The sequence below is a fragment of the Ipomoea nil genome, unplaced genomic scaffold (assembly GCF_001879475.1).
Source record: "Ipomoea nil cultivar Tokyo-kokei standard unplaced genomic scaffold, Asagao_1.1 scaffold0980, whole genome shotgun sequence".
NCBI lineage: Eukaryota > Viridiplantae > Streptophyta > Magnoliopsida > Solanales > Convolvulaceae > Ipomoea > Ipomoea nil.
This window is the reverse complement of record NW_017617408.1, coordinates 2188442-2202500: the sequence shown is the minus strand read 5'-3', so window position 1 is coordinate 2202500 and position 14059 is coordinate 2188442. Positions and strand designations below refer to the sequence as shown.

Sequence of the window (14059 nt, the reverse complement as noted above, 5' to 3'; positions counted from 1 at the left end):
ATATATATATAATAATATATATATATATATATATATATATAATATATTTATATATATATATATATATATATATATGGAAAGGTTCAGGTGCGGGTATAGCTTCCCGTGGGGTTGTGCGGTTAAATCTTAGCAGTTGATCAAATTTAGATCAACGACTCAAATCAATAAAAAATAATAAAAAAAAAAAAAACGCTTGCCATAGCCAGTTTGCGAATACCAGGAAGGCGAGGAGGAGACTCATTCAACTCATCAACTCTATACTTTAAATTTGGATTTCTTCTTTTATCTTGCTTAGGAGTAGCGTAGCTTTGCTGGAGGGTTTTGCCAAAGCCCAGGGCAAGTCGGAGGCTTGGTGCACCTTAAGTGTTAGATCTTAATCACAAACTCACGCACTTTAAGTACAAAACCCACACACATTAAGCACAACCTCACGCACATTAAGTACAAAACTCACGCACTTTAAATATTAACTCACAGACTTTAAGTTTCAACAACCAAGTACAAAACTCACGCACATTAAGTACAAAACCCACGCACATTAAACACAAACATCATGCACATTAAGCACAAAACTCACGCACTTTTAAGTATTCACTCACAGACTTTAACTTTTAACAACTATTCACGTTAATCACATCCCCACGCACATTAAGCACAAACCTCACGCACATTAAGCACAAAACACACGCACATTAATCACAGATCCGCTCACCTTAATTTTGACCTATATGCAAAAATTACAAAATTGCCACCGCGTTTTTTTTTAAAACTTTGATAATCCTGGACATTGATTAAAGCGAGAAGGATGACTCAGATTAAACCGCACAACCGCACCTGAAGCCCTCACCCGCACGAGAACCTAAATATATATATATATATATATATATATATATATATATATATATATATATATATATATATATATATATGTATATGTAGGTCACTATTCAAGTGAGTTCACCCCTTCCCAAGAGTCCGTGTGGATAAATTTGATCCACTAAAAATTAGATATTAATGGTCTAGATAATCCCAAATGCAACAACTGTGCAATTTTGAAATCCAACCATTGATCAGTTGGACATTTACACAGTTGCGCATTTAGAAATATCTAGACCATTGATTATATAAATAGATTAAGTTAATCGGAGAGTACAATTAACCTTTCAAATTGAAAATTTTCAACGAAGTATGTTAAATCGGTAATAAAGTATAATTGATTCAAAATAACACAACTGTCCCAGAATTGGCTTCTTAGTGGCCTTATGTAATTATGTTGTTTATGTATGGTACGGTTGTCCTCATCCCGGTCAATACACCACCTTGCTAAATTATGTGGAAAAAAAAATCCATTTTTTTTATTGTACACATGAATTCAGGGGGCGGAGCTAGGATTGCATAATGCGGGGGGCCAACTATGGTTGAAATACTAAATCAAATACATTGATATCCAGTTAACATATTTCAAAATAATCATTACATTATAAATTTAATAAAGTTTAAAATAAATCATTTATAATTGAATCTATATTAAATTATTTTGTAATATGCTTTTCAATGCACATTGCTTTGTACGGTTGAAAGAATGAAAACATTCACGCGTGTTTTAAAAGACTATTGATTATTTCTTGAAAACTACCATCTTCATAACATAATAGCAATTGTTTTCTCAAATACATATACTACACAATTTTTACATTATTATGCATGTTAAATTAAATACAAAATTTATCACATAACCACAAATTTGCATAATTAACCAAACAAATGCACCTTGATATCCATTATTTAGAATCAAACAAAACCACTATTTAAAATAAACAATAGAATGCTTTCAAAAATAATAAAAATAAACAATAGAATATGAAACAAAAATTAACCAAACATGTAGTTATAAACAAAAAAAAAAAAAATAACTTGAAAAATATGCATAGATTTTGTTAGAAACCTTGTATTAGGATTTTGATGATACCAATGTAATGTAGAAAGTAGACCCCTAACTATTAGCTTTTTCGATCAATACTTTCGTCCTAAACGAAAGTTGCCATAACTCCCCTGTAATTCGTGTTAAGCTAGAAAACATACGAAAATGAGTTATGTCTAGTTGCTAGGGTCCCCAAGACGAAAGAAGACACAAGGCATGATAAACAGCAACGAGAATTCATCAGGAGTTGTCAACTACATCGAAAGGACAGTTTTATTAAAGACAAATCTCACCAAGCATTCTTTCTCTTCAACAACGAGAAGAATGTTTTGTCTGTCTAATTTGACAACATCCTAGGAACATAAGGACCTCAACTTGTGGGACACATTTACCAAGGAGCATTAAATGAAGATGTACCATCTCCTGGAGCTAAAGGACAAAACCCTAATGCTCTCCATACCTTCAACGGCTACATGGTACAACCTCATTAATGGAGCATTTAATGCATGAAGCTCCCCAGTCCTTATCCACTAGATAAAAGGTTCGAAAATTTCATCTCCTTCCAACGGATGAATTTTCATCACCTATATAAACCCACCTTCACCAATTAAGAAGGTGCTGGTTCTATTCACTCGATCCATACATACGCAAAAGCTCTTAAACGTTCTCAGCTCTCTCAAGCTTTTGTGAACCAGTGTTAAGGTGCTAAAACATTTGAAGAAGTTCATTGATCATCATCTTACACCTTAAAGGAAGTCTTGCCATTTGCACGAAGCAATCATCTCTCACAATTAAGACTTCATCAAGTTGGAGAAATCAGAAATCATTTTCTACCAACCTCAACTCTGAAGAAGAAGTTGATAGAGGCGGAGTAAACTCGAGGAGTTGAAAAACCTACGAAGGCTGTCCGGCTTAGTGATCAAGGAAGTCTTTGTGTAATTGTACTAACGAGTAATAGTGCAATCCTTCCATAAGTTGTGGAAGAAGAGTGGAGTAGGCAAAGTTGGCCGAACCACTATAAAAATCTCGTCTCCCTATCTATTTACTTTTGCTTTCAATTTCTGCATCATCTCATCTTTCGCATCACCACCAAAACTCTCGTTATAACCAAAAAACGTGCAAAGCAAATAATCGAATTTGACATTTCCGCTGCGCCAAAACACCGAAAGGTGGTTTTAGGGCATAACACGAAAAGAGTCTATTCACCCCCCCTCCCCCCCCCTCTAGACTCTCACTATACTCTATCGAGACAAACAAGTGGTATCAGAGCCAAATACCTTGAACGGTAAAGGCTTTGCATTTACTGCCTGGTAGATCCCCTATCAAAATTCTGAAAAACTGCATATTTTTCAGCTTTGCACGAACTTTTGCAAAATGGAAAAGGATCATGCTAACCGCTCTAAGCAGCTTGTTTTTAGTCTTGCTAAATTTGATGACTGGAAGATAAGAATGCAGGTCCTCCTCTGCTCCATACATGACGAAATGTGGGACGTCATAACAACTGGACCAATTACAGTTATGATGGCGAACACACAAGCGGCAGCTCAAGGGGCCGGTGCTGAGCAAATGATACCAAAGCCAAAAGACTCATACACCTCGGAAGAAAGGACAAGAGTAAACCTGGACAATGTAGCACGAAATATCCTCTACAACTCCCTTGACGACTCCTTGTTCCCAAGAGTCCGAAAGTGCAAGAATGCCATGGAAATATGGAAAGTTCTAATGGAACTAGGAGAAGGGGATGAACAGGAGAAAGACAACAAATTGACTGTAGCTATGAAGAAGTTTTTAAGACTTCAAAATGCTTCCAAATGAGACAATCATGGACATGGAGCTGAGGTTCACCAGACTCATGGGAGATCTGGCAGATCTCGGGAAGGAACTATCTGAAAAAGAAAAGAATCTGAAGATACTTCGTGGTCTGCCAAAATCTTGGGAAATGAAAGTCATCGCAATGAGAGACAACCGAGACATGAAAACGACGAGCACAGCAAAAATTTTCAGTGATCTTAAGGCATACGAGTTTGAGCATGAACCGAAGGATGTCGAAGAATCAGAAACCAGAAATGTAGCTCTCGTGGCCAGCCAACAGACAACATCATCTAACAGGTCAAAATCTAATTCTTGTGATTTCTTATCTGATGAACAGTATGCACTATTTGTTAGGAAAATGAAGAGGTTCATGAGGAAGAACAACTTCCAAGACTCACACCGTTCGGGCCACCGAAAGCAACACGAAAGTTCACCTCAAACCGCAAAAGCGGAAACCTCGGACTCGCAATTGCTGTGCTACAACTGTCGAAAACCAGGACACTTCAAGGCCAATTGTCCTCATCCAATAGTGAGCAAGCATCAAGACTGCAACACTACCAAACGCCCATCCAAGGAGACTGGAGAAAGATACAAAAGAAATGACAAGCCAGAATCATCAAGCTCCAGGAACGAGAGAAGAAGAAAGGCGATGGTAGTGAACGAAACCTCTGACACAGTTGAGGCCGAAAGTAGCTCCTCGAGCTCGAGTTCAGATGACGAAAGCACTGAAGAGGAAAAAGGACTACTATGCCTGTTCAGCCAAGAATCAGAAGATCTATGCTTCATGGCTGACGAAGATGAGGTAAAATCTCACTCATCCTCTTGTTATTCAGCTGAGTCCAGTTCTGTAGGGAGTCAAACCTTCAATGAATCTGTTACAGAAATGATGAGGAGGTTCAAAGTGATCAAAAGCACATATTCCAAACTTAAGGAGGAGAACTCTCGGCTCATGATTAGCTACAATGCGCTAAGGCAAGTTCGGGTTGAGAACATAAAGCTAGTCATTGCTAAGGAGCAACTTGAGAAAAATGTTCTCGCTCTGAAGGAACAGTGCACAACAAGAGAAAAGAGAGAGCAAGAACTCCTTGAAGTCTTAGATAAATTCAATAATTCGTCCAATCTAATGGACCGAATGTTAAATGAATCTATACTGCCCGGGGAAAGAATGGGAATTGGTTTTGACCCCAGCTCCTCTTCACAAGTCGAATTGAACAAATCCACGAATGCATATTCACACGAAAGCTTTCAGGCTGCATTTGTTCAAGGTCCAACCCAGGTGTCTGAGCCAATGACGAAAGTCAACAACGTTGCCATACCACAACCAACAAGCTTACCGAAAGGAAAGGCTGTACAACGAATTGTGGATCCTCGAAATGAAAAATCTTACAAAGGCAATCCTAGACAAAAATATGTCAAAAGGAATGGACCAAATGGAAATGGACAGAGTCTACACCATAAGAAAGGTCAGCCTGCTAAGAATATTCAATCAAGGAAAAGGCCGAATGTTGACCAGAGGCAATATCATCCTAAAACAACACGAGAAAATCCTGATCAAGGAAACCCGAAAAATGGACGAATCAGACAAAACGAAAGATCCTTCACAAGATCTGGTTATGGCAATGGATGGACTGGGCCATCAGAGGAAGATTGGTTTGATTACCCAGAACCTCTCTCGAGGGTTGAATTTGAGAAGATTCATCTACGTAAACAAACCAATCATCTCAAGCATTATGAAAATCCCCCTCAGGAATACTTTCGTAAAAGATATAATGCTAAAGTCTTTGCCAGCATACATTATGATTATCGCACATCTAATGGGTATAGAGGACCAAGGATGAGTCGTGGACACTCTAGGTTGATGTGGGTTCCAAAGTTGACAGCTAACCCTCAAGGACCCGAAATTCAAGGGGTACCTAAAAACATATAATCTTTGTTGCAGGAAAAACAAGTCATATGGTATGTTGATAGTGGATGCTCAAGATATATGACTGGTGATAAAACAATGCTGAGCAACTTCATAGAAGTAGATGGACCCAAAGTTATCTTTGGAGGAGAAAACAGTGGCAAAACTCGTGGAAAGGGGGATATTATCAAAAAGGGAATAACAATACAAGATGTGTCTTATGTTGAAGGACTGAAGTTCAATCTCCTAAGCACAAGTTAATTCTGTGACAAAGGATATAAAGTTGAATTTTCCAAGGACGAGTGTAAAATCGTGAACACGAAGGATGGCAAGACAGCTTTAACTGGTCAACGAAAGAAGAACATGTACGTAATATCTTTGATTTCTTCTAACGCTAACGTTTGTTTTGTGGCCAAAAGTAATGCAGATCTTAATCAAGAATGGCACAATAAACTAAGCCATCTAAACTTAAAGACAATCAGCAAGCTCGCTAAAAGAAATCTCGTGAGAGGTCTGCCCGAAGAATCATACACGAAAGATAAAATATGTGAGGCATGTCAAAAGGGAAAACAATTCAAGTCATCCTTTAAGTCGAAAGATGTGGATGCAAACTCTCGATCTCTAAGTCTTCTACATATGGATCTTTTTGGACCAGTTGATCCAGCAAGTTTGAGTGGAATAAAGTATACTCTCGTTATAGTAGATGACTACACAAGATATACTTGGGTGCTTTTCTTGTAGAAGAAGAATGAAACAGAAACAGTTCTTCTAAATCTCTTAAGACAACTTCAAACAGAAAAGGAAGTCAAAATCATTCGTATAAGATCAGACCAGGGAACTGAATTCGTTAACAAGGTTAAAAAAGAGTTTTGTGCGCAAAATGGAATCTTTCATCAACTCTCGGCAGCACGAACTCCTCAGCAAAACGGAGTGGCCGAAAGGAGAAACAGAACCTTGAAAGAAGCTGCACGAACAATGATCTCGCATTCGGGCCTACCAAAGCGATTTTGGGCCGAAGCCATAAATACAGCATGTTACACACAAAACAGATCCCTGATCAACAAATCCCATAACAAGACGCCGTATGAACTATGGAAAGGTAAAATACCGAGTATTGGCTACTTTCATGTTTTTGGTTGCAGGTGCTTCATACACAACAATGGAAAGAATCATCTAAGGGCCTTTGACGAAAGAGCTAATGAAGAATTGTTCATGGGATATTCCTCCGTAAGCAAAGCATTTAGAGTTCTAAATAAACGAACGATGGTAATAGAGGAATCCAACCATGTTAAATTTGATGAACAATCTGAGAAGAATCCATCCGGCATCAAAACGTCAAACAATTCGAGTCAAAACCCTCAGCAACGTGTTGATGAAGAAATTTCAGACGAAGAAGATATACTATCCTCCTACACGAAATATCATCTGAAGGTTTCTGAGCCCGAAAACACAATACAGGAAATGAGCAACGTACAACAAATCAACCCTAACGTTCAAACACCATCCGAACCTATGATTTACGTACAGCTCCCTGATATTTCTGAAATAGATGCGCAGGCTCAGCAAAATACTCTTGAATCCGATCTTAGATGGTTAAAAGATCATCCTCCAAATCAAGTGATAGGAAATGTTCAAGAAGGTGTACGAACAAGAGCATCTCTACACGAAAGCATGATGGCATGTTTCTTATCACAAATGGAACCTAAGACCATAGAAGAAGCCTTAAGTGATCCTGACTGGGTAATCGCCATGCAAGAAGAACTTCATCAGTTTGAACGAAATGATGTATGGGAACTTGTGTCGAGACCAACTCATCAAAATGTCATTGGAACTAAATGGGTCTTTAGAAACAAAATGAGTGAAGATGGGATCATTGTTAGGAACAAAGCTCGTCTTGTAGCCAAGGGATACTGCCAAGAAGAAGGAATCGATTTTGATGAAACCTTTGCCCCTGTGGCGAGACTTGAAGCCATACGAATATTTATGGCCTTTGCAGCTTACAAGAACTTCAGAGTCTATCAAATGGACGTAAAAAGTTCTTTCTTAAATGGGCTCCTTGTAGAAGAAGTGTATGTTGAGCAACCGCCTGGTTTCGTAGTTAACAATGAACATGAAAAAGTCTATCATCTCAAAAAGGCCCTATATGGCTTAAAACAAGCTCCAAGAGCCTGGTATGATACACTCTCACACTTCCTTATCAACTGTGGATTTATGAAAGGAGCTGTAGACAAAACACTCTTTCGTATCAAAGACAATGATCACATTCTTCTAGTACAAATCTATGTTGATGACATCATTTTCGGGAGCATGAATCCTGTACTTTGTGAAAAGTTCTCAATTCTCATGCAAGGCAAGTTTGAAATGAGCATGATGGGAGAACTTAACTACTTTCTGGGATTGCAAGTAAAGCAATGCTCAGATGGAATATTTATCAGTCAAGCTAAATACACCAAAGACCTAATCCGAAAGTTTGGCATTGATGGAAAAAGTTCGGTTAAAATTCCTATGAGCACATCCCTTAGAATGGACATTGATAATGAAGGAAAAGATGTTGACCAGAAAAACTTTCGTGGCATTATCAGCTCTCTTCTATACCTAACAGCAAGCAGACCTGATATTTCGTTTGCTGTTGGTGTATGTGCACGATTTCAATCTAAGCCGAAAGAAAGCCATTTAAGTGCAACTAAAAAGATATTAAGATATCTTAAAGGAACACAAAGTGTTGGGCTTTGGTACCCGAAAGAAGGATCATTTGATCTAATTGGGTATTCAGATGCAGACTTTGCCGGATGTCGAATTGATCGAAAAAGTACCTCAGGAACCTGCCAGTTCCTAGGGGGAAGACTTGTATCATGGTTTAGCAAGAAACAACACTCTATTGCTACAAGTACGGCTGAAGCCGAATATATAGCAGCTGGAAGCTGTTGTGCTCAAATTTTATGGATGACACACCAGTTAAAGGATTATGGCATAAATGCACGAGAAGTGAGCATCAAATGCGATAACACGAGTGCAATTGCTATTACACATAATCCTGTCTTACACTCACGAACTAAGCATATTGATATCAAATATCATTTTATTCGTGATCATGTCGAGAGGAAAGACATATCTCTTGAGTATGTTAACACTGATGATCAACTTGCGGGCATACTCACGAAACCTCTAAGTGAAGCAAGATTCTCCTCTCTAAGGCATGAAATAGGAATGATTGAAATGACATAAAGCCTTGAGAATCAAATCTGCAAAGATTCTCATTCTCGATATTCAAAAGATTCGATCCAACCTCACACGCAAAGATCTCTATAAAATGAGGTACACGACGTAATTAAGCCTTCATAACTAACAAAAATTCTAGTGTTTGTCTTTGTGTGTGCATATATGAGTACAGGAAGTGAGAGAACAATCACCGAGACACAAGAGGAGAAAAGCGAAATCTTCAATGATCCACTTGTGACCGAGCAAGAGTTGAATAAATTTCTTGAACAGTCTCAATACATACAGAGTGTTCTCCGTGACCCAACGGAAAATGAATCAAGGGAGTCATTCCACTCTGTCGGCAACCCTATAGGGTATGTCAAGGAAGACAGCGTGCTGGAACGAAGTGATAGTTTTGACTACTCACCCTCGAGCACCCCTCCTAAGATGTCATCTCCTCTCAAATCCACCGCAAGCAGCAAGAAAAAGAAGGCCTAAATGACAGTGTTAGGCCACAGTGATAAGTTGTGGTGTTGTTATCTTCAAAATGATGCGCTTCTCTAATAAACAAATTTATCTTTCCATATATTTTTGATAACGTGACTAACACGAAACGTGAATCAGTATCTAAAATATTTTAACAAGTTCTACACGCTAACATTATGCCTATAAATTGACTTCTCTCCTCATAAGTTTCACTCACACTCAGCCCCTAGAAAAGGAAAAGCTCGTAGGTATGGATAAGGGTAAAGAGAAGATGGATGAAGCCGAGGTTCGAGCTATCCATCATCTTCGAGAAGCAGGCAAATTGACAAGTGCTACAATAACAAAGATAATAGAAGATGGTGATATGGTCCACGTAACGTTCACTATGCCAAACTCAGCCACTCCGAAAGATGAGGCCGAGAGAAGGGTCGTTCGTCTAAACCATCATCTCCAGAAAGCAAGTTTGCCCAATGCTACCATTATCAAGCTGGAGGAAGACGGTGAAAGGGTCAATGTGACATACTCCATGCCCAACACAGCAAATCTTAAGGAAAAAGAGACACTGGACAATGTTGTCAACGAATCTCGGGCAAAGAAGGCATATTACTTGGAGCAAGCCAAACGGCTTGCCAACGAAAGGATAATGAGGTTGAAGAGTGCTAACAAGCACTCAACAAATCCACCTAACTTTCGTTGGTACCATATTCCTGAAGTTCCACAAAGTGATGAAACCTGCGAAGACTTCACTTTGACTCACTCTCAGTCACCCACCAACCCAAACACGCCTACCCTCACACTTGAGGAACTGGACGAATATTCAAACAGGGCTAATCTGCCCGATGTGACTGATGAGTTTTCCCGTCTGGAACTTCACGTGCCTTATCGCTTTATCTGAATATTGCTTGTCTTATTTGTATGGTTTGAAGTACCTCTGCACGAATCTCTTTAATGAAGTTTCCTGTTTATTTGTGCCATTACTAATTACTCTCTTGACCTTGATACTTTTATGTCAGATTATCTCTCTCGGGTCAAAGATGGAATTATGTTTTAAAGTATTATACATGAGTTTAATGCTAATTGACACTTCAGAAATCATAGACTCCCCCTATTGATCAACATTTGGATAAAGGATTATCTCTCATCTCAAATTGCTATAAAAGAATGGCAGTGGCCTTACTAAAATGCATCCCTCTCATCACCAATGGATCCTAAGGTTTCAATCACCAAAAAGGTGTCAAGAAAAATCCAAGCTCATCCAGAAGAGGGTGAACGAGGCATTCACATCCCTGGAAACAACCCTATCAATCCTCTGAACATTTCATCTGACTCTGAAATTGAGGATTTTGATGAATTCATCGAGAGAGATGCTGATGGAGATGCAAGATCTTTTGATCCTAATGAGGAACCCCCTCTAATCGTTAAAAAGGGGTTCTTGACATTGGAAGCTTGGAACGATATCACTATGGATAGAGATCTCAGGGATTTCTATCGACATTATGATTGCAAATCTGCATTTGTGGGGTATGTTGAATGAGAATCTGATGACGAAATACATCCTGACGGTGGACCATTGCGCCCAAATGCTCCCACATCAAAGAGAGCCACTAAGGTCACCAAGGGCGAAACCAGTAACACGAAGAAAGGAAAGGGAAAGAAATGAAAATTCCTTTGTCGTGTGTTCAAAAATTGTCCTTAAGCTATGTATTTCTGTTCATCCATGTTTCGTGATTTGTCCTTGAATTAATGAAGGTTTTTCGTCATGAATCTCTGACTACCTGACATTAACACATCTTGAAATCATATCTCTGACCCTAAAATTATGACATTCTTGAAAATGTTCATTCAAAGTCTTCTACATCATTAATGGTCAGTTGAAGAAATACATGATCATTAATTGCAGCATTGAATGCTGAGAACAGTTTCACAACGTTATCTCTTCTAAATCTGCCTATAAAAGGGGATTATATCTCGCTTTTCTCTACCATTCTCATCTTCACAAATGGCTCCTAAAAAGCCCTTTACAAGGGGAGATTCCCGTAAGCTCCGTGAACTCGCCAGGCAAATAAGAGAAGAGCAGGGAGACATGTATCCAGGCAATAGCCTTCAAGCACCGTTGGAAATCTCATCTGATACTGAAGAATCATCTCTGTATGATGATATGGCTGGGTTCATTGTTGAAGAACCCGAAGAAAACCCTCAGAGGGAAGCTGTCTCATCACTCCCGAAATCCCCTGATGATCTCAGTAAGTACTATGATCAAGACTACATGGACTATCTGAAAGAAGAAGAACTCAAGCATGTACCGAAAGCGGATGAGTCCAAAACTAAAGAAGTACCGGAGTCATCCACGGAATCCAACTTTCTGCGTACCGGAAAATGGTACAAGCGCATGTGGGCTAATCTGAACAAGCCGAAAGTTGGACCATCTGAGGGCAAGGGAAACGAGAGCAAGAAAAACTAATCCTTTGGATTATGTGTCTTATTATCTGTATCAGTTTCTCTCGTCTTTAATGAATAATGATCTCTTGGTGTTTATTATGTTAAATCTGTTAAAGTAATGGACGAAACTTTATTTGTTTTGTTCATTCCTATCTATGTTCATCTCGATCTATTTACTCCTTTTTTGGAAATGAAAATATTCCCTCAAGCGTGCTCAACATGTCTATGACTAGTCATTCGGATCACTTCTTTTGATGCGTATTCTAGTCTATATAAAGGATCCTCTCGGCAAACTATGGACTCACTCTTCTCTGCCAGTAATATCATGGACAAAGGGAAAGAAATAGCTCTTATAACTAGAAGTCTATCTGAGTTCGAAAATGACTCTTGTCATAAACCCAAGAGCTCACTGGTAAAGGGAACATCATTTGACGAATCTACCAAAACATCAAGTGGTTCTGAATTATTCTCCCTTGTGCAACTTGCGCCGCAACTGAAGCATGAAGAACAATATCGATCTCTTTATGCCAGAGCCAAAGCCAAAGTTTTGGCTGAACTTGATGACATGGAGAGACGAGGTCTCTCGAGAGATGCTATGGGAACAGATCACGACACAATCATAGCTGAAGTCTTTGCACATAAGGTGCAAAAGAAGGAGTACTTTATCAATGCTCGAAAGAAGAAGGAGGTCAAGAAGTGAAATCTCGTGTTCTTCTATTTTACGAGAGCTGCAGTCACCACTTTTATAATTACTATTTCGTGTAATAATTCATCTCTCGGACTATGAAAATTCGTGTATGCTCTGTACTAGATATGTTTGACTTTATTTGTCATACAAATCTTCTATTATGAGAAGCTTACCTTCTTTCGGTCTTCAATCGTGTTTTAGACGCTTCCTAATCTCTCATCTGAACCGTTTAGATGATTCATCATGGGGATCGTGTGGCCGAGAAATATGGTCCACTACCCCACCATGACTGACACAAGAATTGACGTGCATTAAACGCACCCACAGATACTCGAGTATTTTTCTCTCTCCGCATTAAATATGGAATGATCAAATTTGATCTGCACACGATCTTATCACTCCCCCATACTCTGATCAGTTACCATATGAAGAAGAGGAGCCGGTTAAACTTTTGAAATTCCACTAACCCATCTCCATATGGGTTACCCATATTTAGTTACCCGGGACCAAATGAAACCCTACTTAAACCCTTTTCTCATCATACCTCACATTTTTCATTCCCTCCCAGACACAGCTACCAAACTTATTCTCTCTCAAACACCCTACAATGGCGGAAATTTCACAAGCTACATCTTCTAAAAAAGAACCAGAAACCCCTTCTACCCTGGAAATCCCAAGCTTTCCAACCGAAGACATGCGATTTATTGAATCCAGAGTTCCATTTATTGTTGGAGGCAGCATGTGGGATGCTCATGGGTTTCTCGAATACGTATTGGATCGAAGATTTGGCGAAGACATCATTCGATTGCTCATGGAATCTGGATTGTACAGGTTAACTACACATCTCTACACCATATGGTATCCCATCGATGTAACACAGTTCTACATGAATGCATCCATATCTTCCGACTCTCTGTCCATCACCTCCAGAGTCCACAATCATGAAGTGATCCTCACCTCGGAAGAAATTCGAGCCATGTACGGGTTTCCACAAAGAGATGAATCTTACAAGACCAACCTTACTTATTACCACTACGATCCAGAAGAGTTCTATGATTCTATCAAGAACAACCAAGCTCCTTCGAAGACAGAAATCACATGGCCATTAAAGAAGAAGTGGTTTCGGCTGAATTATGAATTTACAGTTGACATCTTCAACAAGGTTGTTGATCATAAGACTTCAGGCACAGATGATGTGACAAAGGAGAAACTAAAGATGCTGCATGCCTTTCTTCATGAACTCATGGTTGACTGGTCGAAGATCATTTTCAATAATCTTGTTCACACCATCACCTACCACAGGAAGAGTCCAGGTGACATCGCCAAGAAACTAGGGTATGGATTTATTGTTAGCCACCTTCTTGTCACTAAAGGAGTTTTAATGCGACCAGGTATTCGGCCAGGACCGAAAGCTTGTCATATGAAGCAGAAACCATCTGGTTATGACAAGCAGAAAGCATTGGAGCTGGGGATTCCCATTGAGTTGGTTAAAGGCAAACGGAAGTCAAGAACGTCAAAGGCATCCGAAGATGACCAACCCAAGCCAAAACGACAAAAGAAAGAAAAACGTCCCTCTCGGAATAAAATGAAGAGAAATGATGATGATCAACCA

General features: G+C 39.1%; 1 protein-coding gene across 1 annotated transcript; it reads left to right on the top strand.

The window, feature by feature from the left end:
* The first annotated feature begins 3743 nt into the window (after positions 1-3743).
* LOC109179781 lies at positions 3744-9332 on the top strand. The gene is made up of 6 exons (XM_019329274.1): positions 3744-4934; positions 5673-5771; positions 5934-6319; positions 6779-7405; positions 7517-8124; positions 9028-9332. The coding sequence occupies exons 1-6, from the start codon at positions 3744-3746 to the stop codon at positions 9330-9332; spliced, it is 3216 nt and encodes a 1071-aa protein (XP_019184819.1).
* The last annotated feature ends 4727 nt before the right edge of the window (positions 9333-14059 follow it).

Coding starts and splice junctions, on each gene's coding strand:
- LOC109179781 (XM_019329274.1), top strand. CDS start 3,744: ATGGACATGGAGCTGAGGTTCACCAGACTCATGGGAGATCTGGCAGAT. Junction 6,320..6,778: donor GCAAGTTTGAGTGGAATAAA/GTATACTCTCGT, acceptor TTTTGGTTGCAG/GTGCTTCATACACAACAATG. Junction 8,125..9,027: donor GTTTGGCATTGATGGAAAAA/GTTCGGTTAAAA, acceptor ATATGAGTACAG/GAAGTGAGAGAACAATCACC.